The sequence below is a fragment of the Equus przewalskii genome, chromosome 22 (genome assembly GCF_037783145.1).
Source record: "Equus przewalskii isolate Varuska chromosome 22, EquPr2, whole genome shotgun sequence".
Lineage (NCBI taxonomy): Eukaryota > Metazoa > Chordata > Mammalia > Perissodactyla > Equidae > Equus > Equus przewalskii.
Window position 1 is genome coordinate 47,433,298 of NC_091852.1, and position 25,688 is coordinate 47,458,985.

The 25,688-nt window shown below is 46.8% G+C and overlaps 1 protein-coding gene across 9 annotated transcripts in view; it reads left to right on the plus strand.

Moving 5' to 3' along the window:
- The window catches only part of ACO1 (aconitase 1), a 60,228-nt gene extending 38,588 nt beyond the window's left edge, over positions 1–21,640 (plus strand). For all 9 annotated transcript variants that reach the window (XM_008519039.2, XM_070590250.1, XM_070590252.1 and 6 more), the window contains 13 exons: positions 148–248; positions 1,185–1,301; positions 2,352–2,511; positions 4,242–4,377; positions 5,562–5,646; positions 6,449–6,605; positions 7,797–7,921; positions 9,555–9,659; positions 10,375–10,517; positions 12,040–12,187; positions 16,365–16,487; positions 19,750–19,935; positions 20,866–21,640. In XM_008519039.2, coding sequence (XP_008517261.1) covers positions 148–248; positions 1,185–1,301; positions 2,352–2,511; positions 4,242–4,377; positions 5,562–5,646; positions 6,449–6,605; positions 7,797–7,921; positions 9,555–9,659; positions 10,375–10,517; positions 12,040–12,187; positions 16,365–16,487; positions 19,750–19,935; positions 20,866–20,979 — 1,700 coding nt within the window. In that variant the 3' untranslated portion in view covers positions 20,980–21,640. The remainder of the gene's footprint in view (positions 1–147; positions 249–1,184; positions 1,302–2,351; positions 2,512–4,241; positions 4,378–5,561; positions 5,647–6,448; positions 6,606–7,796; positions 7,922–9,554; positions 9,660–10,374; positions 10,518–12,039; positions 12,188–16,364; positions 16,488–19,749; positions 19,936–20,865) is intronic.
- Positions 21,641–25,688: the final 4,048 nt, after the last annotated feature.

The window sequence follows — 25,688 nt, forward strand, 5'->3', positions numbered from 1 at the left end:
AACGCGGAAGCATCAGCAGAGCCGATGGTGCGTGTCTAAGAGAAATGCACATCACTTGTATAATAGCTGGTGGAGGCGTTAGTTTATGGTCTTTAACCAGGAAATATTAACATCCGTTACTTGTTGCCTCTTAAAATGCCCATTTAGGTCGTGATGAAGACAAGGTGAAGCAAATTAAAAAGTACCTTCAGGCTGTAGGGATGTTCCGGGATTTCAGTGACCCCTCTCAAGACCCAGACTTTGCCCAGGTACGAGAGCGCCTTCCGCCGAACGTGTGTCTGCTCTTCTTCGAGGCTGTGGTGGTAGTTGTGTTTGGTTTTTCTCCGGGCGTGTCCTTGAGGGAACTGGTCCCTGCCAAATCATTGCAGAAGAACAGGGTGTTAAAAGACTGAAAACAAAAAGATAAGGAATTGTAAACATATCCAAATAATATAACTTCTTCCATCCCTCCTGGCCGTTGGTTTGAGTTGGGTGTGCTCTCCCTTTTTGAACTACTTACTCCTCCGATGTGGAAGACCTTCAAAGAATGACTTGAGCTATTTAAAGGCTAAGCTCGTCATTATTACAGATGAGGAAAGAAATGGATGTGTGAACATCTCTATTAGTTCCTATTAATCCAACCACTCACCTTCATTCATTGTCTAGAGTGCAAACCAAATCCACATTGTTCTCAGCAGCCAAGCTCAGAGGGTCGGCTAGATGTGGGACGCTTGTTTCCTTTCCTGTTAGATGGAGGGAAGGAAATATTCACTTAGACTAAGGCCCATTTCCTGGCGTTGATGACTTCATGGCTGCATTCCTCCCAGTCATCTCAGAAAAAGCGCAGTCATGTGTGTGTATCATTTCAGTAGGAAATTCACCTCAGACTAACGTAAGCAATAACATGGATGGATGAGCTGCTTTACAAAGATGGACAAGTGGAAGACACTGGGCAGCAGCTACAGTGCCCACCGTGGGCTTCCTGAGAGGTGGCAAGGGGGCCCATCCCACGTTACTTAGATGCCCACCTCGACCTTTGGAAATTCGTCCCTTAAGTGTTAAAATGAACATTGACTTCCTTCTTGTTGAGTGTGGTGGTTTCGTTGTTTGCGTTGTGGTGGTGGTTTACATTCTCAGGCATGGATGTGGTTTTTCTCCGTGGATATAACGTGAGTTCTGCACTTCCTTTTCTTTTCGGTGCCCAGACTGTGGAATTAGATCTGAAAACAGTAGTGCCATGCTGCAGTGGACCCAAAAGGCCTCAGGACAAAGTCGCCGTGTCCGACATGAAAAAGGACTTTGAGAGCTGCCTTGGAGCCAAGGTAGGCCCGCAAGAGGCAGGTGAAAGTCCCCCAGCCTTGCTCCCGGCCCAGTTTCTTGGTGCCCAGGCTTCTTCTCAGCGCCCTCGATGATGAATCTTCCTGGAGCCCGGCGCTGAGGGTGTTTCTTTTCCGTCCTCTTCTCCTTAATGCCCACCATTACCTAAGAGCCAGGCAGCTTCCTTAGGGCACTTGATCACCTGCAAACACAGCTCAGCCCACCTTTTATCAAAGCATATTTGCTTTTCATGTGACTCTAACTGCACTGTCCACTCTCCTTGCTCAAGCTTTTCTGGTGATGGTACTTTCGTCCATGCCATTCCCTGCCTGCATGTCTCCTCCCTTCCACGTGTCCTAATCTCTCCGCTCCTCCACAACGTGGCCTCAGATCTCAGAGCAGAAGGTCATCTTTACCTCCGTTGAATCTTCATGGCACTTGGTCTGAAGCCCTGCGATGGCTTTCCATGTTCTTTAACTTACATTATTGGTACTTTATAGTACTTGCGTGTCTGATTTCCCTACTGGACTATGTGTTTGAGGATCAGATTTTTGTCAGAATCACCTTTGAATCCTGCAGAGTACCCAGCATAACATCTTGTAGGCAGTAGATTTTTGACGTGCAGTTCCCAAACAAATGAGTAGGATGGGCGATGGCTGTTCTTTTTGTGGCTCCAGCATTATACCAGAGGCCCAGCTGTACTGTGTGCACCTTGTTGGACAGGATTAGTTCAATCTGGCCAAAATGACACCTATTTCTAGATTTCCGTCAGGTTAGGATCAGTGGCCTCAGTCCATATCCATTTTCATTTTTGAGGTGGGAAGGAAGTAATTGTTAATAATTTCAAAGCGGAGTAAGATTCAGAAGTTGTGACTGCCTTTTGTAAAGATGTAAAAAGAATAAAGAGAACTTTGATTTTTTGGTAGCATTTCAGAGTTTGCTGGCCAAGGTATTTATGGTTTGTTAAGAATTGGCCTTTAAAGTTATAGTTACCGAAGTATTTCTTCTTCCAAAGTGAGAACTTTTGACCATATATATATTTTTTCTTCCTACAGCAAGGGTTTAAAGGATTCCAGGTTGCTCTGGACCATCATAACGACCATAAGACATTTATCTATAATAATAGCGAATTCAGCCTCGCTCACGGTTCTGTGGTCATCGCTGCCATCACCAGCTGCACAAACACCAGTAATCCATCTGTGATGTTAGGAGCAGGTAAGCGCACTTGCATCCCTCCCCATGGTCATGGGACATGTCGGGGAAATCTCCCAGGGCATTACCCTGGGGCTTGACTGGGCTCCACGTGTAGTACCCTGAGCCTTGTCTTTTCCAGATACAGAGATTTATTGGCCCAGAAATGTTTACACAATAACTAACATCTAAAGCAAAGTGTTTAAAGTAGAATGCATAATAGTCTTTAGAAGTAACACAGAAAATAAGTAAAAGAAAGCAAAAAAAGGTGAATTTCTGGTAAAGCCTAGAATCTTGTAACACATTTTAGAAGGAAAAACTGTTTTCATGTCACAGAATGTTCTCTGGAAAGCCCCCGATAGGCCTGTTGTACAGTGAATTTAGTCTATCTTAGAAGTGTTATCAGGTACATCTGAATTAGCGCACAGGGCCCTGATTGATAAAACTCACCTGCCTCTCATGTAATTCTGGTTAAGCAGTTAATATTTACATGCAGAGTGTCATTGATATAAGGTCTCCTTAGTTTCCAAATTTTTGATCATCCCTAAGAGTTCCTCTTATGTCCACAGACCAAAGAGTATCAGCAGTTCTGTCTTTCTTTCTTTCTTTTTTTGCTGAGGAAGATTGGCGCTGAGCTAAGATCTTTGACCATCTTCCTCTATTTTGTATGTGGTTCACCGCCACAGCATGGCTGCTGACGAGTGGTGTAGGTCTGCACCTTGGATATGAACCTGGGCCGCCAAAGCAGAGCACACTGAACTTAATTAACCACTAGGCCATCGGGCTGGCCCCCTGCAGTTCTTTCTTTATGAAGTGAACAAGTGCCTAAGGAAAATCTTCTTTGTCCGAGAATTCATCTGTTGCCATCTCAGCTTTTTTGTTTTGTTTTGTTTTTTTGAGGAAGATCAGCCCTGAGCTAACATCTGCTGCCAATCCTCTGCTTTTTGCTGGGGAAGACTGGCCCTGAGCTATCATCTGTGCCCATCTTCCTCTCCTTTATATGTGGGACGCCTGCCACAGCATGGCTTGACAAGCAGTGCCATGTCCGTACCCAGGATCTGAACCGGAGAACCCTGGGCCACTGAAGCAGAATGTGCACACTTAACCACTGTGCCACTGGGCCGGCCCAGCCTTCTCAGCTTTCCTTGTCTGGAGCAACCCAGTTTCCCCAAGACAAGTCACCAGCATGTCTGTAGCTTTGTGTCTCTTTGTGCCCTCGTTCCTCGTTTCTTTCCTGCTCCTGTTGTTGGTCCTAGGACAGCACACCTGGCATCCTGTCACGGTCTCTGTATTTGCCGAAAGACCGATGGACCAGGAGCTCTTCATCTTCCACTTCAAGAAATATCCGAAGGCTAGATTTTTACTTCTAGACTGACAGTATTCCTCACCAACCAGTACACAATTCATGTGCTTTAAAAAGGGCCCTTCCAATTATAATTTTCATCCAAAGAAAATGTAATTAGAAAGATCGCCTTCCCACCAAAAATTAAAAACTCATTCTGTAATATATTCCTAAACAGTTTTAGGTTTATCTCTAAAAAAAAAAAAATGCACATCTCTTTCTCCGTTTCCAGGACTAATTTCGAATTTACTGCAGATACATAAATGACTTGGGGCCAGTGAGCTTTTGATCTCTGGCAGGCAGCAGAGATAGCAGACAGTGCCACCATGAAGAGAGTCAGGCTCTTTCCCAAACTGTCCGTGAGCCTCGAGTAGGCAGCCGCCCACACCGCGTCTGTGTTTACCTTTCACAGGGCTGTTAGCAAAGAAAGCTGTGGATGCTGGCCTGACCGTGAAGCCGTACATCAAAACCAGCCTGTCTCCTGGGAGCGGGGTGGTCACCTACTACCTGCGAGAAAGCGGAGTCATGCCTTACCTGTCTCAGCTTGGGTGAGGGGGAATTTGCATTTCCACCACTGCTTTTGTTGTGTTTTATTCCACACGTCTCTTGGTGTGTCCCCTTGTAACAGATGTAAGCTCATGTGAGGTCTCTAGTGACGTAGTCTCGTCTGATGGTAAGTAGACTGAAGCTGTTACACTCCAGCAGAGTGGGGCCCTCCCGTGGACAGCTGTGCTGGCTGTGCATCATACGAGGGTGCCCCCAAAGGGCAGAGCAGGGGCTGACGTCAAGCCTGTGCTTTGGCATGGTGCTGCACGCTCCTGGAGGAGGGGGCGCCTTTGCTCAGTTACACAAAACTATGCTAGAGGCGAGCACTGGCCCTGCACCTGCGAGTCTGCCCTTCGGTGTGAAAGTAATTATTTACCATGGCTAAAAATGTTCTAATTTCTTGAAGTAAATTAGTTATTTGTTGCCAAATACAGTGTTTCCAATTTCCCCATTTTCCTAATTTGGATGACATAGATTTTATTCATATTCGTTTATTCATAGATCTTATTAATATGTCATTTTCAAAAGTCAAAAGTCCTTGGGATTATATAATAGAAGTAGTGAATAGAGATATTAAATTAAATAGAAGTAGTGAATAGAGATATTACATGTCATATGTGATTTCAACTTTTAAAAAGCCTAGATCGGGGCCAGCCTGGTGGCGTAGTGGTTAAGTGCGCACTTTCCACTTCTTGGTGGCCAAGGGTTCGCCGGTTCATATCCGGGTGTGGACATGGCACCGCTTGGCAAAAGCCATGCTGTGGTAGGCATCCCACATATAAAGTAGAAGAAGATGGGCACGGATGTTAGCTCAGGGCCAGTCTTCCTCAGCAAAAAGAAGAGGATTGGCAGCAGATGTTAGCTCAGTGCTAATCTTCCTCAAAAAAATAAATAAGTAAAAAATAAATAAAATCCTGAATAAAGTAAGTGGAAAGAAAAAGAAAGTCTAGGTCTTTAATTAGACTCCTTTTTGTAAGTTACTCAGAAAGTAGTGTAATTGAATTGTCTAGAAAGGATGAATTCTAGAAAGAATGCTCCCAAGAATGAAAGCGATGTAGAAACAGCCGTGCCCTGAGCTTATGTCATGCGCTGTATTCTCTCTAAATCAGTGGTCTCTAGGGACTGTTGCCTGCAGAGGGGCTCACTGAGCCTTAGTCTCCGTCTTGTGCTTCTCTTCTGGCACCAGGTTTGATGTGGTGGGCTATGGCTGCATGACCTGCATTGGCAACAGCGGTCCCTTACCCGAGCCCGTGGTAGAAGCCATCACGCAGGTGAGTGAGAGGAGCCTGGGGGTCTTCAGAGCTGTTGTCTCTTTTCATATGACGTGGGACCAAAATGCTGGTAAGAACAGCTGGGAGGCGGAGATGTGGTTAGATGTATGGTCTTTGGAGTGAAGCTAAACTTACCAGCTATTTGACCTTGGGCAAGTTCATTGACCTCTTTGTGCCTCAGTTGTCACCACTGTAAGTTGGAGATGATATTAGAGCTTGTTTCATAGCGTTGGGAGCATTGAGATGATAAGGGACACAAAAGACGTACTGCGAACCCTGGCACACAAGTGCTCAATAAATGCTGGTTTTGACTACAGGGGACTCTAGAATTGTGTGTTCCTGGTAATCTGAAAACTGGTTCCAAGTCAGACAAGCCTCCACACAAATGAATCTAAACTAAATTGCATTGGCTTGATTTGTGTCCCATAAATTCCGTAGCGTTGTGAAACACTATTTGGTTTGCTTTGCATGAATTATAGAACCCATGTGAGTCGCTGTGGCTTCCTTTAGGTTCCAACTTTTAGTCTTTCCCACCTGTTCTTAGGCCCCAGGCAGCAAAATAACCAGGATGTTGCCTTTTGACCTACCTGGTATTTTCTCATGAGCAGAAACCACTGAGCATGTCTCTCTGTGTCTTTTGACCCAGAGTGTCTCCCAGAGGGACACCTGGGGGCTCCCCCGCAGAGCAGAGAACCAGGTGAGAGGGAGCAGAAAGAGCCACGGCCACTTTGGCAGTTGGTCTAAGACAAGAAGCCCAGGGAATCTCTTCTCTCTGTGACCTGAGTTTTCTCTCCTGACTCAGGGGGACCTTGTCGCTGTGGGAGTTCTATCTGGGAACAGGAATTTTGAAGGTCGAGTCCACCCCAATACCCGCGCCAACTATTTAGCCTCTCCGCCTTTAGTAATAGCGTATGCGATTGCCGGGACCATCAGGATCGACTTTGAGAAAGAACCGTTGGGTAAGATTTTGTTCATGAGGCTACAGTCTTTTTTCCAATGAATTCAAAAATGTTACCGGAAGAAAGTTACTGCTCTTTGTAATAAACAATGAGGAGAGAACTTCCAGAGATGAGATGAGAGGAGAGTCTTTTCTTTATGCCCCAATACACAGCTAAGACATAACTGAAATAAATAAGAACTTACTAAAAGGCAAAGGATAAGAAAAGGAAAATACAGCAATAAAGAAATAAAGTAATGGAGAGCTTGCCGTTCTGGCTTCTTGCCTGGTTCCTCTCCCGAGCTCCTGCTCCAACCCGTTGATAGGCGTTGTTCTAATGTCTCCTCCATAGGGACCCATCCCAGACAGTTCACCTTCTCGAAATTCAGGGAGATGGTGTTTTATCTCCTTTCCGCTGGTCTTCTTGCTATGGCCTCCTCAATCCATTCTAAGCCTACTAGACAATATGAAAACAATGCCCCTTAAATTTACTTTCAGGAAATCATACCTTCAGAGGTACAGTTGATTCTCATTATATGTGGATTCTGTATTTGCGAATTTGCCTAGTCACTAAAATGTGTTTTAACCCCAAAATCAATACTCCTGCTTCTGCGGTCATTCACAGACATGAACAGAGAGGAGAAGTCTTTGAGTCACTCAACGCACATGTTCTCAGCTGAGGTCAAACAAGGCGATGCTCTGCCTTCTTGTTTCAGCTCATACTGTAAACGTGTCCTGTTTGTGGTCTATTCAGTGCCATGTTTTTCACATTTTTGTGCTTTTTTTTGGTCGTTTCACTATTTAAAGTGGCCCCTAAGCACCATGCTGAAGTGCTGTCTAGTGCTCTAAGTCCAGTAAGCCTGGGATGTGGCTGGAGTTAGATGGGCTCCATCCAGGCAGGAGTCACAGTGCTGCTGGCCGTGAGTTTAAGGTCAATGCACCGAAAATATATATTCAATAAGGTGTCTGTGAACAGAAACACACATACAGTGAAGTCATGTATTGGTCGGTTGACAAAAATGGTGTAACCAGAGGCTCACAGGAACCTACCCCCGTATTTCCCCTATGGGCAGTGATTGGGTATTCACTAATTCAGTGTTTACCCAGACTCTACAGGACGGAACGACTATGAAGAATGAGACTTGACTGTATGCAATAATGAAAATGGGGTCTGAAATGAAGTTTTTCTCATTAGTAAACATTTTTTCCTCAGGGGTAAATGCAAAGGGACAACAGGTATTTCTGAAAGATATCTGGCCAACTAGAGACGAGATCCAGGCGGTGGAGCGGCAGTTTGTCATCCCTGGGATGTTTAAGGAGGTCTATCAGAAAATAGAGGTGAGGTGCCCCCCCATCTGCCCTCAGGGACCTAAGGGGAAGCCCCACCCTTTTGTCATCTCTGCAGACCTGCAGGCCAGTGCGGGTGTAAACTATCGAAAATAACGTTTATTTCTTCAGAGAACCAGCCACGTGGTTCTCAGTCATTTCTCCCCTGTGACTCACATTTTTACAAACCCCACACTCCCCAAATGTTCCCAGATTTGGACAAGTGGGTGGCAGCCTCAAGAAGAAAGACCTCAGGTGGTGCGTCCTTCCTGACCAGCTCTCCGTAACTCTCCCCCTTTTCTCAGACACCCTGGGGTGTTGTGTCACCTGTGGTTGAGGACCCCCGATGTCACTATCATGTGTCAGTGAGATAGAATCAATTGGTTGAATGCACCTCTCAGAATTATTTGGATGCTTAAAAAATAAAAATAAAAAAGGCCACTAGTAGGAAGCACCAAACTACCAAACTGCTAAAATAAATAAAACCTTCTGTGCATGTTACAAATGGAGAGAAAAGGGGCCCACTGTTATTTTCTGAGACCCTTGGGTGTTATTTCCCCACCTGCTTTCTGTGTTAGGCTGCCCCAAGGGCTGCCGACTGGGGCTTGGGTTTGAAATATGAGAGCAGACTGTCTGGGGAGAGGGGTCAAACGGGAGTCGTATTTGCATGCTGTGCCCTCCCACAGGTGGCGCATTGGGAAATGGTATGAGGGAGTCTGGCTGACATTGGATTACATGCATTTCTCCAAAGGCTGAGTTAATGGACCTTTGGAGCGAATTCAAGCTGATTTTAATTTATAGCAGCTGTCATTTGCATCCAATGTCCATATGACCTGGCAGTCTACTTCCCCAAATCTTCAGAGAGTAAACAATTTCCCCTTTGGTACAATCTGCATTATTATTTCATAAATTATATTTGTAAGTATATGGATTAGTTATCTATCGCTGTACGACAAATTACCCCAAAACTTAGTGGGTTAAAACAGCAAGCATTTATTATCTCACAGTTCCTGTGGATCGGAAATCCATGTGCAGCTTAACTGGGTGCCTCTGCCTCCATGAGGCTCCCATCATGGTGTCACCTGGGGCTGCAGCTCACCTGAGGGCTCAGCTGGGGCAGGATCCACTCCTAAGGGCTCTCAAGTGGTTGTTGGCAGGATAAAGTTCCTCAGAGGCTATTGGTTCCTTGCTGACAGTTAGCTAGAGGCCTCCGCCAGTGCCTTGCTCCATGAGTCTCTTCACAGCTCACAGCAGAGTACTGGCTTCCATCAGAGCAAGCAAGCAAGAGAGCAAGAAAGGCTGAGAGAGACAGAAGGCAGAGTCTGTTTATAACCTAATCGTGGAAATGAGTCACTAGGTTCAACTCATATTCAGCAGGAGGGGATCACTTAACGGTGTGAATCCCAGGAGTTGAGGGGGCAGGGGGGTCCTTGAGGGCCATCTTGGAGGCTGCCTATTACGGTGCACATGCTTTTAAGTGACTTAGCATGGCATTGTCTAGAATAAGGAACTCTTTTGTGTGATGAGAATAAGAATAGTTTTTATTGTATTCTTACCTTGAATATACCTTTTGTGTTTGCACGTTAAATTTTCCTTAGAATGGAATGTGATTCAATCTGCCTTTCTTTTCTTTTTTTTTCTTAAGACCGTGAATGAGAGCTGGAACGCCTTAGCAGCCCCGTCAGATAAGCTGTATTACTGGAATCCCAAATCTACATACATTAAATCACCTCCATTTTTTGAAAACCTGGTATGACGTTTATTTTTCAACATAATGAATTCTTCAAAAGGTTTCTTTCCTTATAATATCTACTTTATTATCCCAGACCCTTGATTTGACTGCCTATTTCCTTAAAACATTTACCAGCCCCAGCACTTAATACTGGGGAGAGTTTGGGAAGCTGGGATATTTGGCTTACAGTTTCTTTGTCTGGGGGTTCTGTGTGACGGTGTAGGGACACTCTGGTGTTCAAGTACCCCCAGGACATAGACTCAATAATGTCTGAGGGACTGTTCCAGGAGACCATCCCCAGGGCCTGCCATATTTAAACCTTATGCCCATAAAAACAAGGGAATTCTTCCCTGAAACTGATGATCACAGAGTCCGTTCTCCCTGGGAGGGTCCCTGTGGGAAGGGGGTGGGAGTGGAAGCCAGGATTCCAGTTGTCCACAGCATCTGAGGAGTTCTGTGATGTGGAGGGAGAGATGTCACTTGCACTTGCATCCGTGTTGCTTTTGAGGGAATAGTGCCAATACTTGGCCTTTCCTTCAAGGCTGAGATACAACTGTTTTGGGTAAATTCACCTTAATTTTCTAAGCACCCCTGATAAAATGAAAAACTAGAATTTTCTATGTGTTGATGTAGGGCTGTCATCTGGTTTAGCCTTGGACCACGACTATTGAGAGTCCCTGGTGACTTGTGGGAGAAAACTGGGCGAACACTGACTTGTTGTGTTCTCTGCTAGACTTTGGATCTTCAGCCCCCTAAGTCTATAGTGGATGCCTATGTGCTATTAAATTTGGGAGATTCAGTAACAACCGACCACATCTCTCCAGCTGGAAATATTGCTCGAAACAGCCCTGCCGCTCGCTACTTAACCAACAGAGGGTAAGTGTGAGTGACACAGTGAGGAGAGACGCAGGTGGAAATAGAGTGAATGAGGCCAGTAACTCTCTTTTCACATGGTCCCTTTGGAATCATATTCTGGTTTATCGCTGAACCCTGGGGCTTGGAAACCAATCGCTGTTTCTGTTTGAGGCTTCAGAGCTTCCGTGGGCGACGCCACCAGCACAGGAACCCAAGAGTGGAAGGGGGAGGGTGACCTTCATTTTGAGCAGGTGCAGTCGCTGGCTCAGCTGTCATCCCTGCCCCCAGCTTGGCTCGTTGTTAAAGTCCAAGGCTTTGCTCTTAACCGTGGCAGAGCCTGGGGACACTGAGGCACTGGGCAGGTATGTGACCTGAAGTCATTGCCATTGCTGGTCGAGAGACGTAGTCCTCACAGACAGCCGCTGCAGGGATTTCAGTTCACTCCTCCTTCCGTCGGTCCTTCAGTCATATCCCGATCCGAACAGGTGCTATACCAGTGTTATCTCCTGTTATCTAATATACCCGCATTAATTGAAGACAGTCTCACCGACTTTCCATCTGACTCTCTATGAGAACCATCTGGGGAGATAAAAATTCCTGGTTCCCACCACCGCCTCCTGAATCAGCTTCTTCAGGGATGGGCCCTGAGCCAACATGAGGAACAAAATCTAACACCCTTCTTTGGTTGGTGAAAGTTGACCTCTTTGAGACAGGGACTCTTCAGGGAATTGAATGAGAGCAAATATAACACGTTCCCAGAAAAATGCACATATCCACAACACTGTGGGTATAATTTCAGGGGTCCGTGGACGCGCTCACCTGCTCCTGAAGCCCACTCAGACTCTCACAGTCCTCAAGTGAGATCTCCCCACTCCATCGTATTAACACGCACACAGGCTCCCGAGCATCTAACCAAGAGCCCAGTGGGCTGGTCACTGTGTCCGCTGTGAGATGCTCTTCCTGACCTCACAAAGTTTCCTTTCACTGGGGCCCACATACAGGATTCTTCTCTGATTTCAGGACCAGGAGTAGCTGTTCTGCCCCTTTGGCGCTGCTTTGATTTCTGTCTTATGAAAATTGTGAATCATGTTGCCACTTGTGTCCTCCTTTGCGCTGAGTCCCTGATAATTAGTTCTTGGAACCTAGTTTAGGTTTGCCCCGTTCTTGGCTCCATCTGACTGGCCTGCCCTCGTGGTTCTCTCTGCTCCCTCACTCCTAGCCATTTTTAGTATTTGACCTTTTATGAAGCTTCATAGGCTATCCTAGTGAATAAACTAAGTCAAGACCCTTCTCCTGATTTGTCTACCCGTATTTATGTGACTATAAGTTGACCCGGGAAAATATGGGTTCCCACCCTTCACCCCCCACTTCTCACCTCTCACTCTGCCCTCCGTGGAATCTACGGGAATAGCTTTTCTGCCTTGGAAAACAATGGTTAGTAGAGTTAGAGAAACAGCCAGCTTATGGGTTTTTTCTTTTTTTGGTGTAAGTTTAATCTTCGTTCGGTTCACTAAACCAGCTCCTCTCCTGCTTTCCTTATTAGCCTGACTCCACGAGAATTCAACTCCTACGGCTCCCGCCGGGGTAATGATGCCATCATGGCACGGGGGACATTTGCCAACATTCGCTTGTTAAACAAGTTTTTGAACAAGCAGGCGCCGCAGACTATACATCTGCCTTCTGGAGAAATTGTGAGTATTGTCAAGGAGCCAGCATGTGTCCGGCTCTGGGTGGTTGGCTGTTTACGCGGTCACTTTCCTTTTGGTCTTATTTTTTCTTCGCAGCTCCATGCTACTCTGGCTTCCTGTAGCCCCTCTTGCCAGGGGTCCATCTATGTAGAGTTTGTCACTGACGGAGTTTATCCCTTTAAACTGTAAAACCTCCTCTTCCTGCTTAGAGACTCTGCTTCATGGTTTAACTAATTCTAGTTCCCCTGGGAGTTGAGCAGATAAAACCTCTGAGTGAAATTTCATCAGTTGAGAGTATTTGAGGGAAATTCCAGGTTAAAGCAGAGGATCTGTGTCCAGAGTGCTATTAAAAGACTTCATTAGCATTTAATTTAGTTCACCATGCCACTAGGAAAAGAAGGGATGGAGAGGCCTGCTGAGGCCCGCCGGGTCCTGACGGGAACCACTGGAGTTGGCCTGTTCCGGCTGGAGCTGTTCACAGAGGTGGGGAAGGCCTGCGCCTGCGGTCGGACAGGCCTGGGTTCAAGTCCCAGCTCCACCTCATACCAGCTGTGCAGCCTTCACAAGTTATTATCCTCTCTGAGCCTCGTTTTTCTTACCTGTGAGGTAGAAATAATATCTACCTTGTAAGGCTGTCAGGCTTAAACTTCAGTGGAAGGACAAGTGAGACTCCTCGCATAGTATTTGGCGCATGTGATGACTTCCCGGTGTCACGTCCCTTCCCCGTGCATGCTGCGAAATGGCTTGAAAACTGTTTAAGCTACTTGAGAAACAATCCTCCCAACCTATTTAATAATAAGAAGAACAGCTAATGTTTCTGTGGAACCTAACTACATCCCAGGTACCGTTTTAAGCTCATCACATATGTTGACTTATCTAATCCTCGTAACAACCATTGAGGTAGGTACCATAATTATCCATGTTTTAAATTGGGAACTTGAAGCTCAACGAGCTCATGTAATTCCCTGAGGTCACACAGTGGAGAAGCTGAGATTAAAACCCATGGAATCTGGCCCCGAAGCCAATGCCGTTTACACCGCGCATGCTGCCTCACTCGTGACTGGTCATATTCTTGTGCAGCAAACTCTGTCTTCTTAGATGGTCATTGATTACCAGGACCCAGCACAAAGTCAATGCTGGGTAGTTTATTCTACCAGGGATGATCAACAAACCATTAAATGAAAAAGGTACAGCTAAATGGTAGAATGCCCAGGAGACCGAGGGGAAGGGCTTGCAGTCCTGGAGACGGAGGGCCTCCAGAAATGGTCACAGCGAACTTCACTGATGTACAAGCCTTGCCCTGACACACAACTTCTAGTCATTTGTTTAGCACCTCATCTTAAATAAGGAGACAGCATCAGAGATGAGCAGACATTTGAGCCAAGCCTTGAACTTCAAAGGCAGACCTAAACAAAGAACAGTGGACTAAAAGGAAACAAAACGGAGATAATGCGAAGAGTAGAAGAAAACTTCAAGAAAGAAAATTGTCTCTTCACAATGATAAGAGGTGATTTTCTGTTGCTATAACATCATCAGAGGACAAGAAAGAGCTTTAAATTAAAAAAAAAATCTGCTAATAAAATTCACGGGAAAAGTTGAGAAAATCTCCCAGAATCTAGAACAGAAAGACAAAGGGAAAATTAGAGAGACAATTTAAGAAAATAAAGGAATGAACTGAGGTGGCCCAATATCTAACTGAATAGAGATGCTAAAAAGAGGACAGACAGGGGCTGACCCAGTGGTATAGTGGTTAGGTTCACATGCTCCGTTTCAGCGGCCTGGGTTCATGGGTTCACATCCCAGGGGCAGACCTATACACCGTTCATCAAACCGCACTGTGGCAGCGTTCCACATGCAAAAGAATAGAGGAAGATTGGCACAGATGTTAGCTCAGGGCCAATCTTCCTCACCAAAAATAAATAAATAAATAAAAAGAGAACAGACAAAATGGAAGAGAAGAAATGAGCAAAGAAGTGACACGAGGCGGTTCCCCAACTGCAAGACCTGCGACTCCAGATTGAAAGGCCCACTGCAGGCCCAGCCGACTGATTAAAGCAGATCCACTGCAGGTCTCCATGTCACTGTGAAGTTGAGAACCCCAGAGAGAAGGAGAAGGTCTAGAAACTTCCAGAGACAGAAAAACAGCTTATACACAGTGACTGGGGATCAGAAGTGCTCAAAGTAACACTGGAAACTTAGACCGAGGAAAATGATTTGCACCCTAAGATTCTATGTCCCTCATACTACCAGTCAAGGGAAATTAACGTATTAACGCATTCAGATGTTCAAAAGCCCTAAAAGTATCCCCCAATCCCTGTCTCAGGAAGCCACTTTGTGAATGTGTTCCAGCAAAACGAGGGAATAAACCAAAAAGGGGAAGATGTAGGATCCAGGAAGAAGAAATGCAGGGAACCCCAAGATGTCCGCGAAGGAAGATTGCGCAATCCCGGCATGCACCCCAGGCAGTCCCGACAGGAACAGGACCGAGGGCTCCAGGAGTCATATTTCCATGTGGGAGATTTTAAATGACAGATTGCCTGATATGGTTGAATGTCTTTAGAGAGGATTTGTACTTGAAGCAGAGCGTTTGGGGATTAATTAGTGGGTAGGGACATAGAAACAGGTGAGCACACACAAAAATGACAATTATTAATTCCAGTGGAAATGTTTTTTAAATTGCCAAGAAAGGAAATCATAGTACATTACATGACTCAGGTGTAAGTAGCATTGACATAATCATCATAATGCAAACACCAAATACTGACTTACCAAAACATGTGACATAATTCTATTGGGCGGCTGGGGAGAGGGGAGGTTGGAGAGGGGAACTGGGGAGCGGTGGTTAAAACCAAATCCTCATCAAAGGAGAAAATTGATGGATGATAAAAATGGAGCAATGAAGAACTACGCCTAGAAGATATAGAGGCACAATAACAGAGGAAACAACTAAAGTTTATGTTCTCTTCTTTGCAAGAGGGAGAGTGCAAGGGGCTGTTGCTTTGTAAGCTGTTGAGTACTCTCCGCAAGGCGTATGTCATAGAAGAATCAGGAGACAGAATCCTAGACCTGCTCAGTCCCCCTGATCTTGGGTCACGTGACCTGCTCTGCCATGGGGTTGACAGCTTTGCAGTAGTTTTGAAAGCACTTTAAAACACAAAGCTAGTAATAGATATCTGAAAATATCAGGTAGGTTGTTTCTTTCTGGTTTTTGAAAGGGTCCAGACTATTTGGTTGGACAGGGAAAGCTTTCACTGTTTTTGTAACAGTTTCTGTCTGTATTCATGAGTTCGGTCCAGCTGAAGACACAGAATCCTACCCGGCTTGGCCTAATGCCGTGTGAAGTTATAGCCACAGGCTCCAGCAGTCCTCCAAAATCGTACTGTGTGAATGCCTCCCTGAGAGTTTGATTGAACACCTTCTACAGCTCCTTTCAAGTAAAACATTCTCTCTCTTGAGGGATTTTGCTTTCTAACCCACATGGCCAGAGAAAACCATCATTTCAATATTCTATCTCCAGCAATGATATCAGATTTCTTTGTAGAGTCTCAGCACAGAAGAATATTCAGAGTTCCTGTGAGAAACAAATGAATCTATTTGTGTAAGATGTTTCCCATAGATGCTAAAATACTAGTTATCTGTCCCATCTGTTACTGATTGGTGCTTCCGTCTCTGTTTCCATTCTCCACCCTTGACCTCTGTGTAGAAGGGTGACTGATAGAAGTTTGCATTTTATGTAATTTCAGAACAATTTACCTTCTTTGTGTTTGGCCACCCTTCAGGACTGACCATCCCTGAGTCTCTGATACTAAAAGTCGAAACCCAGGTTTTGGTGGAATTCTCTGTTTTTTAAGCTTTAAAATAGTTTAATCAATGGAAGAGGGAAAAAAATCTGATTTAGTTTCCCTGACACCCTAGGATTTGAATGTTTTTCTAAAACCAGGACAACAGTCAGGCATTTCAGCTAAAAGAACATACAATTCAATTTGGTGGGGGTAAATGGATGGGGTTAATTGGGAATCTGTAGATCAGGCGGCTGCTTAGTTGAGTTTTCCATTGGCTTTGCATTGACTTGGCCAACTGCAGACCCTCTGACCCTGACCCTGTCACCGGGGCTCACTGGCCTGTGTCCACACTCTGTGCCTTTACTGCATCTGTGATACCTTCCTCTTCTCTCCCTCAGCTTGATGTGTTCGATGCCTCTGAGCGGTACCAGCAGGCAGGTCTGCCTCTCATCATTCTGGCTGGCAAAGAGTACGGCTCGGGCAGCTCCCGGGACTGGGCAGCCAAGGGGCCGTTCCTCCTGGTGAGTATGACGCAGAGACCTCCCAGCAGGCAGCTGCCCCTCTGAACCGGAAGAGAAGCTGGGAGGGGGCCAGGTAACTCCAAGAAGATGCGGTGGAAGAGCATGCTCAGAAAAGCATGTGATGGTTGTTCTCCTGCTTCTGGGTAGATCTGGATTTACTTCCCTCGGTGAAGGGTATCTAGAGTCAAGCTGGTTCCCTTAGATCAGACATTCACATCCTGGGAACCATGGATCTTTGGGAGCGTCTATAGAACAGATGGAGGAGGGTCTGTGAAGTCTCTGAAATTATACCCAAAAGCGTGTATGTCTTTTTTTTAATGGAGAAAGGTTTCATGGTTTTCATAACGTTCTCAAAGGTTGAGGACCCAAAATTTATTTCAGGCCATGGTGCAGGTGAATGCAAGGGATCAGCCAGGGCTGCTGCTACTGTGGTGTGTGTCAGGTTCACACAAGGAAAATAGTGAGGAGCCGGGCTTTTGGATACGCTCGGGGAAGGCACCCTTTACAGTTGCTTTTCATGGCCTGTGAAAATTTGCTTGTAGACACCATAGAAAAGGAAGCTCTGTCCATCCGTAGACAGACAGCTCTTTAGAACCTTCAGCCATTTCAGGGCTTGACCTGCTGGCGCTGTCCCCATGGGAGGGGCCATGCAGGGAGCAGAGAGCTTCACCTCTGGAGCCTTTGCTTGCCCTGAAAGATGGCAGAATCCTGAGGGCAGACTCCTGCTGCCCAGCTTTGATCCTCAGGGTAGGGTACAATGGCTTAGCTGATATCAATTTCAATGATTTATGGCTCAGGCAAATTCATGCACTTGGGAAACACTGAAAAAGTTGATATTCACAAGTGGAGTGAAAAAATGTGTCTGGCTGGCAGGCAGCCCTCCAGACCTCCAGGCTTCTAAAAAACATCTTTGAAGCTCATGCCTAGGTATGCTATGCTCAGACCAATCACTTTGGTCTGTGGAGAAGAGAGATGCTCTCAGATTAGTTGGTAGTATGTCAAAGGCCTGCCTTTTCTAGAAACTGCTGAAAAGAACTGGGGAAATTACAGAAGAAGGAAAGGATTTCAGGAAGGGGGATGGGAGCTAATAGTAGAAATGAGACCCAGGCCGGGAGCAGTTAGATGGGGCTCTGTAAGGTCCAACGGAGAAGAAGAGAGCCGGCACCCGAGGGGCCTCCGGAGCTGAGACTTCTCTGCAGAACTTCGAGTTCAGCTGCCAGGCGGCCGCAGACACTTCCATCTGTAGCTGCCCCCCTGGGCCACTCGGCTGTGCTGGGCTGTTTTCGCACTGACGGGGATAGACAGCTGTGAGCTACCCGGTCTGCAGCACCACACAGCCCTTTACACTGAGCCAGCGACGTGCACAGTGTGTGTTTACAAAGATTTTCACCTTCTCCAAAATAAATACATACTGTAGAGGAGGAAGACATTTCCTCTATCCAATGTGGGTTCGTCTGGCCAGAGAATGAATTAAATTCACATGAGACAGAATAGCAAGAGAAAATTAAACAAAGCTTTATGAGGAGCACGGCTCAGGGCCTTTCTTCCCGAAGGAAGAAAGGGCACAGAAGAAGTAGGGTGCACAGAGTGGTTATATACTCCCAAACAGGGTGTTTCACATATGATTGAAATTTCCCTCCCACAATGGTCACAAGATTGCCCTGTCGGCACAGTGCTTGATGGACACAGCAGGTAGTGGGTCTGCTACCTCGGAGGGTGTAGCAGGAGGCAAGTTTATTGTCTTTGAGCTGGGTGGTCACAGGTGAGCGCAGCAATCAGTTCCTAGCCTAAGGAAAGATGCTTAATCCTTAAAGAAATGCCAACATTGGGAGGGGGAGGGAAGTCAGTTACAGGAGGTTACCAGAGAAGCACAATAAAATGCAGATTTAAGTCCTTGCCTTCCCCATTGATTAAGAGTTTCTAGAGATAAGGTCATCTCCTTTCTTCTTCCTGGTACAGAGAGGGAGATATCTTTTCAGATGGAGAGTTCCTTTACAATGTAAATGTCTCCTAACAAAGGGCAAGCAAGTTCCACCCCTCAGAGCCTCCTTCCCTGTCCCAGTTTATCAAAAGCAATCAGCCTCAAATAATCCTCATGCCAAAGAGACATATCTGGGGGGCGCCAAATCCAGGTCCCCACAATACAAAATGTCTATACACAAATCCATACAGAACATCTACTGTCCTGAAGAATCTGCCTTCCTCTATATTTGTTTTTAAATTTGGAAACACCTGTGGGATTTTGAAAACCACCTGTGCCCAGATCTCATCCCCAGAGATTCTGGTTTAATTGGTCAGGAGAAAGGCCTGGACCTGGGGGCTTTGAAAGCCCCTCCGGGTGATTCTAACACACAGCGAGGTTGAGAACCCCTGCCCTGTTGCCACAGTCCCCGGACCTCACAAGACCTCCCGCCTTCCTCTCACACTCCCTGCGAGAGATTGTGGTGCAGTCAGTCTGGGGTGGTGCCCAGGAATCTGCATTTTAACAAGCTCCCCAAGTGCCCCTAATGCAAGGAGTCTTAGAAGTGTGCGCTGGATGTCAGGAGGCCTCTCAGGGGTATCTTCATATTACACTACAGTTAACTGATATTTGAGAATGAGGTGGTCTAGTTGATCAAGTATCCTAGCTTGTTGAGCATTGCTATATATTGCCAGTTACAGACAGACTTAAAGGAAGCTTAATATCAAGACTAGTCAATGCAGTTTATTCTTGAAACAGGAAGTGTAAAAGCAGCACACAGCAGGTAATCATTTACTTTGTGATATGCTCTGAAAGTTGCTTTTCTGATTAAATCTTCTGTGTCTGCCGATGCATCTACAATAATAGCAGATTTTAAGGGAAGGGAAAAAATTTTCTTTGTGTTGTTTTGTGTGTGGATTCCACATACAGAGGAAGTTTGTAACAGATGCTCTCTCACAAAGGGCTGAGTGCGTGGTCAGACCGCACGGGTGCAGATACCAGATCCTACCACTGACTACCTGGTCCAGGGGCCAGCGGGGCAGCAGCCCCACCTCCCGGGGTTGGCGAGGGTGGAATGAGAGAATTCATTTACCAGCTCACGTTGTGCATTGTAGGTCCTTAGTTCAGACTAGCAGCTGTGTTGCTTATAACTAGAGGGTAGCATTTTCTGTAGACGATTAATTGGTTCTTACAAAGAATTTAGGCGCGAGAAGAGTTTTGACTTCAGAAGGCTTCTGTAAAGTTTCTGAGTATCTAGAGAAAACTCAGAACTGTGTCCACCCTGCTCTCTTGGCCCATCAGGGAATCAAAGCTGTGCTGGCCGAGAGCTACGAGCGCATTCACCGCAGTAACTTGGTCGGAATGGGTGTGATCCCGCTCGAGTATCTCCCTGGGGAGAACGCAGACACCCTGGGCCTCACGGGGCGGGAACGATACACTGTCAGCATTCCAGAAAACCTCAAACCACGAATGAAAGTCCAGGTCAAGGTAAGCCGGAGCGCCTGCACGCCACACCCAGCTGAGAGGGACCCTGTGTTTGAAACCAGTCTTGTGAGAAGGAAATCAGTGGGATTTGGAAGGGAAAACTATCACTCGTTAGGGCTGCGTTAGACCCAGGAGTTCTTTCCGCACCTTTTCCACCCGCCTGCACAACACAGTGAAGAAGACATGCCTGCTGGTTTGCTGTTCATTTCTGTTTATTCATAGAGTTATCCTCAGTTCCGTTCTTACCCACCAGCCCCACTAGCTCCTGTTTCTCCTGATCTCAGGCAGCCCCAGGGAATAGTGATGAAGGCTCAGGGATAGGACATTACCTTAAAAACACCTTTTTATTATAAGAATGTGAACAGCAGACACACTCGCTCCGTCTCTGAGCCTCACCCCAGGCCCCAGACTTGGATCAGCCCAGAGGCAGAAATGACAGCTCCCTAGGCCAAGGAAGGATGGGGCACCCAGCACCAAGGTCCCGGGTGATTAGACACCCGGGGGTGAGGGGGTGGGGGGAGCGGCTGAGGTCCGTGTCCCAGGGCGAGCAGCAGGGTCAGCCGCCTGAGGGACAAGCTAGATGAGACCTCTGCTGCCCAATATGACACTTGAATCCTCAGGGAGCTCCCAGAGAGGGTTCGGAAAACAGCATCCCAAAGGGCACTGGTAGCAGCTCCCTGAGAGGCTATTTCGAATCCTCGGGTGTCTTGGGCTGCTGTCACTTTGTCCTCCGCAGACCAGTCTGCTGGGGACTGCGCTGAAGTGCTGCTTCGGGCTCGGCGGCTCTGACGGGCAGGCCGCACCCTCCGCCGCACACCTCGGGGGGCAGGCCCGGGGGTTGGCGGGGTGGGGTGGGGGGGCCGGTGCTGGGGCCGCCCTCTCGCAGTGTCCCGCCTCCTCCCTCAGGAGTTCTCTTCTGCTTTGTCGTCACAGCTGGACACCGGCAAGACTTTCCAGGCTGTCATGAGGTTTGACACCGACGTGGAGCTCACGTACTTCCACAACGGGGGCATCCTCAACTACATGATCCGAAAGATGGCCAAGTAGGGCTCGCTCCTTGGGAGCCTGCGCCCCTCCGGCCGTGCCCGGGGCCGCCTCGCGGGGGCGTGCCTGAGCCCGGGGTCCGGGGCCAGGCCTCCAGGCGCAAAAACAGCCATTTCTGCATCCTCCATTTCTGCTCAGCTTTGTATCTTTTTCTAGAATTTGGAAGCCAGAATGGTGGGAATGTCAGTAGTGCCAGAGAGAGAGAACTGCGCTCGTCTTTGATGTTACTGATCACAGAATGATGATTTTTCACTCTTACCTGCTAATGTTCAGTCTTCTCGGAAGGTGTCTCCCGCCCTTTTTTTTGTTCCCCTCAGTTATCCTCTGCTCCGGGAAACCCTTCCCTGGGGCTCCTTGGCCTTGCCCATTGCACCAGCGTTAACTGACAGGTGGTAGATAAGAACTTTCTGCACTTCAAATCAGAGCGTGACAACGCCCCCTTCAGAGTGGATAATCCCGCCCCTCGTGGACAGGTCAAATGCTGACAGTTTTTGATTATGTACCTTTTGATAGATCAACAGTAAAGAAATGTGAAGTTTTCTTTTACTACCTTCAGAAATTTTCCTAGGAAATTCATTGGTCAAGAGGAGGACTTTGGAGGCGGTTTTAGAGAGAGACAGAACATTTCTAATTTGAATAAGATTAAATCTATTTTCAAGGAAAACGTTTGACTTTGGGATTGAATTCTGCTGTGTGTGTGGCTATAGTCTGGGGGTACTTGGAGCAGCGCCGACCTCAGAGGGCAGCACCCTGAAGCCCAGAGGACCTTCCAGTTCTGTTTTCACAGCCACATCTCTGCAAGTAAAATGGAAGTCCAGGAGCCAGGCTGTTCTCCGCCCTGTTTGGGGCCAGACGGGAGGGTCGCAGGAGCGCTAAGGTAGTATAGCGAGCAGATCGTAATTCTTTCGATTTTCATACATGTTGACCTGTTCATTTTCATCACTGACGTCATTGTAGGCACCTGTCTAGTCTACTCCAGCTGCCATATCAAAGCGTCACAGCCTGGGTGGCTCGAACAGCAACAGTTTATTTTCTCACAGACCCGGAGGCTGGAAGTCCAAGATTAAGGTTGCAGCCACTGCATTTCCTGGTGAGAGCTCTCTTCCTGCCTTGGATGGCCACCTTCTCTTGTGTCCTCAGGTGGCCTTTCCTTAGTGCCCATGCGTGGAGAGAGAGAACAGCTCTTGGGTGTCTCTTCCTGTCAGGGCCCCACTCTGCGACCTCCTTTAACCTGAATTCCTTCCTTAGAGGTCCCATCTCCAAAGAGTCACAGTGTGGGGCACGGCTTCAACATACGAATTTGGGGGTCACACAAACATTCAGTCCGTGACAGGGCACCTTGTAGCCTGCATGTTAGTCTCTTTGTAATGAGTCTTAAATCCCAGCGTTAACGCTCAGGGGATGTGGCTTGGCCATCGGAACCCCCAGGATCAAGAACTGCCTGCACCTCTTCCTGAGGAGGGACAGCTTGGGCTCCTGAGCATCCTTGCCTCTAGGTCCTGGCGTCTAAATTGTGCTCATGAACAGAAATTACCAACAGACCGTGTTATACAAAAAAGCCTGTGACCCTGAAATCAGGATCAATCCCAGCGTAAAACCACCGAGAAGGCTGAGAGCAGACCTCCACCCCCTTTGCTCCCTGTTACTGAGTGTCCGGGGAGCGGTCTAGCTCCCCTCATTCAGCGGTTATGGGGAGCCAGGTTCCTGGTTATGACTTGCGGAATGGGGTCCCTTCACTCTGGATCCCCCTCCTGTACCTCCAAACACACCCTCTATCCTTTTCTTTAATAAAGTGTCTTGGCCAGTGTCACATCCTTGCCCACAACAAGGCTCAACAATAAGTCCCTTTTACCTGGTTTCTCAAAAAGGCACTGGTCCTCTTGCTCTCCAGATTGAAGGATGCTGCTGTTGCTGGAGCCGCTCCTCCTTCCTCTCTATGGGATCCCATCTCCTCGTTCTTGCGTTTTTCTAAACCCATTATTGCCTGATCCCTCCTAGGGAAACAGGCATTCCTTGGTCTGCTCAGTGGGTTCACTCACAAACTTATTGAATGCAGCAAATAAGCACATGTGTCCTTGGCTGTGGCACAGCCTTCATGTAGGAGTGTACACACATCCCGTCTTTATGGTGCAGGGAGAGTAATCTAGGGGAAGGATATTAGTCATAACTCTCTTAGTTATGCTGTTAGAAGCACAACTCAAACTGGCTTAAGCAAAAACCACTAATAATTGGTTCCTAGAACTTGAAGAACAGGCATGGCCAAGGCCACACGCTTGATTGGATCCAGTGACTCGAACTCAGCCCCCTCCCACCTTTTTCCCTCTCATCTTACCTTCCATTTGCAATTGCCTCATTCTTCTGGGCCATTCCATGAGCCGGGGGTATGGCCACCGGCAGCTCTGGGTAACAGTTAGTAATTGTGATCTTAGCAAGTTGGCTCCCAGTGGTCCCCAGGCTAAAAATATTGGGAGTTTCCTAGTCACCTAAATGAAGAACCTTCTTTGGGGCACAGTTTCCCTTTCAGGGTTATGTTAGGACAGTGTGGCGTGGCCCACAAGGTTATGTAGGAGCAATGTAGAGTTCTGTTCTGAAGTTACTGCTGGTAACCGTTACCAAGTAACCAAGCTTCCACTGGCTGCCTTCTTGGGAAGTTGTCAAGTGTCACGGCCACAACAGAATTTAACACCCACGTGGCTTTTATTCACCCAGACAGCCTAATTATCATGAACAAAGATTATATAATTATAGCTGAAATTTTAATAGTTTTAATAATTTGCATCCCAAGAACTGAGGCCTACATATTCAATATAGATTTATTGAGTGACATTTATAGTTTTATTTGATAGTATAATAAAACATAGTTACTGGTAAGATCCTGTAATTAATTCTCCAGTTTGGTTCTGGCTGTCTAGTCTGCACCAGGGCAGACACCTGCTACTGTGCTCCTATAGGACATTAACAACGTCCCATAAGTAAGAGGGTTTCAGGGTCAGTGTATTTGGGATATCGGGTTAACTAGGTCTTATTGCGGCAGAACTGACAGAATGACACACGACAATGAAGGCTGTAAGTCTCTCATTTGAGGGGAGGGGGCAGCATGCACCACAGAAACACATTGGACCACAGAGCACTTTCTTCAGAGCATCTCATAGCACTTCGGGTCCACAAGACGTGCTTGAGGAAACGCCGACCTGATGGCTTGCGTGTTTTTTAAATTTGAATAATAATATCAACTGTAAAGACAGGAATCAGAGTTTACTGCCCTTGTTACGCCATCACATTTGATTGAAGGCGACCTTTCATTTTCAGGTGAAAACATCACAGTGTCAGCACCAGCAGGGATCACAGAGATAACCAGATCCTGTGGTTGTATAAGGGATTGTATCTGAACCACCGAGGAACTTCAAAAACTACACATGGCTGGACACCCTGCCAGGATGTTCTAACGGGGCTGGGCATGTGCTCATGAAAAAGACTCTGCAGTTGGTTCCAAAAGGCAGCCTTTGATCTAGAAATCCAATGACCAGCATTTGGGTGTCAGTCAAGAGTTTGCAATTTTTAAACCCTACCCACCAGTGTCTTTCCTTCAGTAAACATTAACCAAGTGCCTACCCTCTTCCAGGCTCCAGGCCTGGCAATGGCTTGACTCCAAGCTAAAGCCCAACAAGGAAATTCTGAGTTTGCTTGCTTCAGCTTTAGTCTGCCGCCGTCTATTGGCTGAAGAGAGGACCATTCACCTTCCTCCAAACTGAGCCATTTAGACACTCGAGAGAACTTCTCTCAAACAGATTTCCAGTAGATGTTTTACACATCCTATTGGAGTTCTGAAACAACAGCATCCAAAAAAGGCAATCGCATTTAAACAGAGACGCCTGTGAGACTGTGACTTGTAATAAGAAAAACAGGCCTACATATTTGTTCTTCATCCCCATTTCTGGCACAGAGCTTCTAAAACTCTTGGAATTTCCTAAGTGATGACAGCAGCAAAGGTGTCTTTTGTTATGTTAATGAGGTGACTTTTGGAACACACCTAAGGATGGGGTCTGCTTGCCAGGAGAATCAACCGTGTGATTAGAGGGTTGGAACTTGCAGTCCCACCCCCTGACCTCTGGGGAGTGGAGAGGAGTTGGAGGTTGAATCAGCCACCAACGGCCAGTGATTTAATCCATCATGCCTACGTAATGAAGCCTCCATAAAAACCCAAAAGGACAGGGTTCAGAGAGCTTCCGAGTTGGTGAAAGCGTGGAGATTTGAGGAGAGTGGTGCACCCAGAGAGAGCTTGGAAACTCCACGCCCTTTCCCCGTACCTCACCCTATGCATCTCTTCCGTCTGGCTGTTCCTGAGTTACATCCTTTTATAATAAACAGGTGATCTAGCAAGTAAAACGTTTCTCTGAGCTCCTTGAGATGCTCTAGCCAATCAATAGAACCCAAGGAGGAGGCCGTAAGAACCTCCAATCTAGAGCCACTTGTTCCAGAAGCACAGGTGACAACCTGGACTTGTGATCGGCATCTGAAGTGGGGGGCGGGGGACAGTCTTGTAGGATGGAGCCCTTAACCTGTGAGATCTGATGCTATGTCCAGGTAGTGTCAGAACTGAGCCAGAGAACTGCTCAGTGGTGTGGGGAAACCCCCCACGTTGGAATTGGTGACCAGAACCTTAATACGCTAATGAAATATAAATGGAAAATGAATAAAAATCAGCAAGGAAA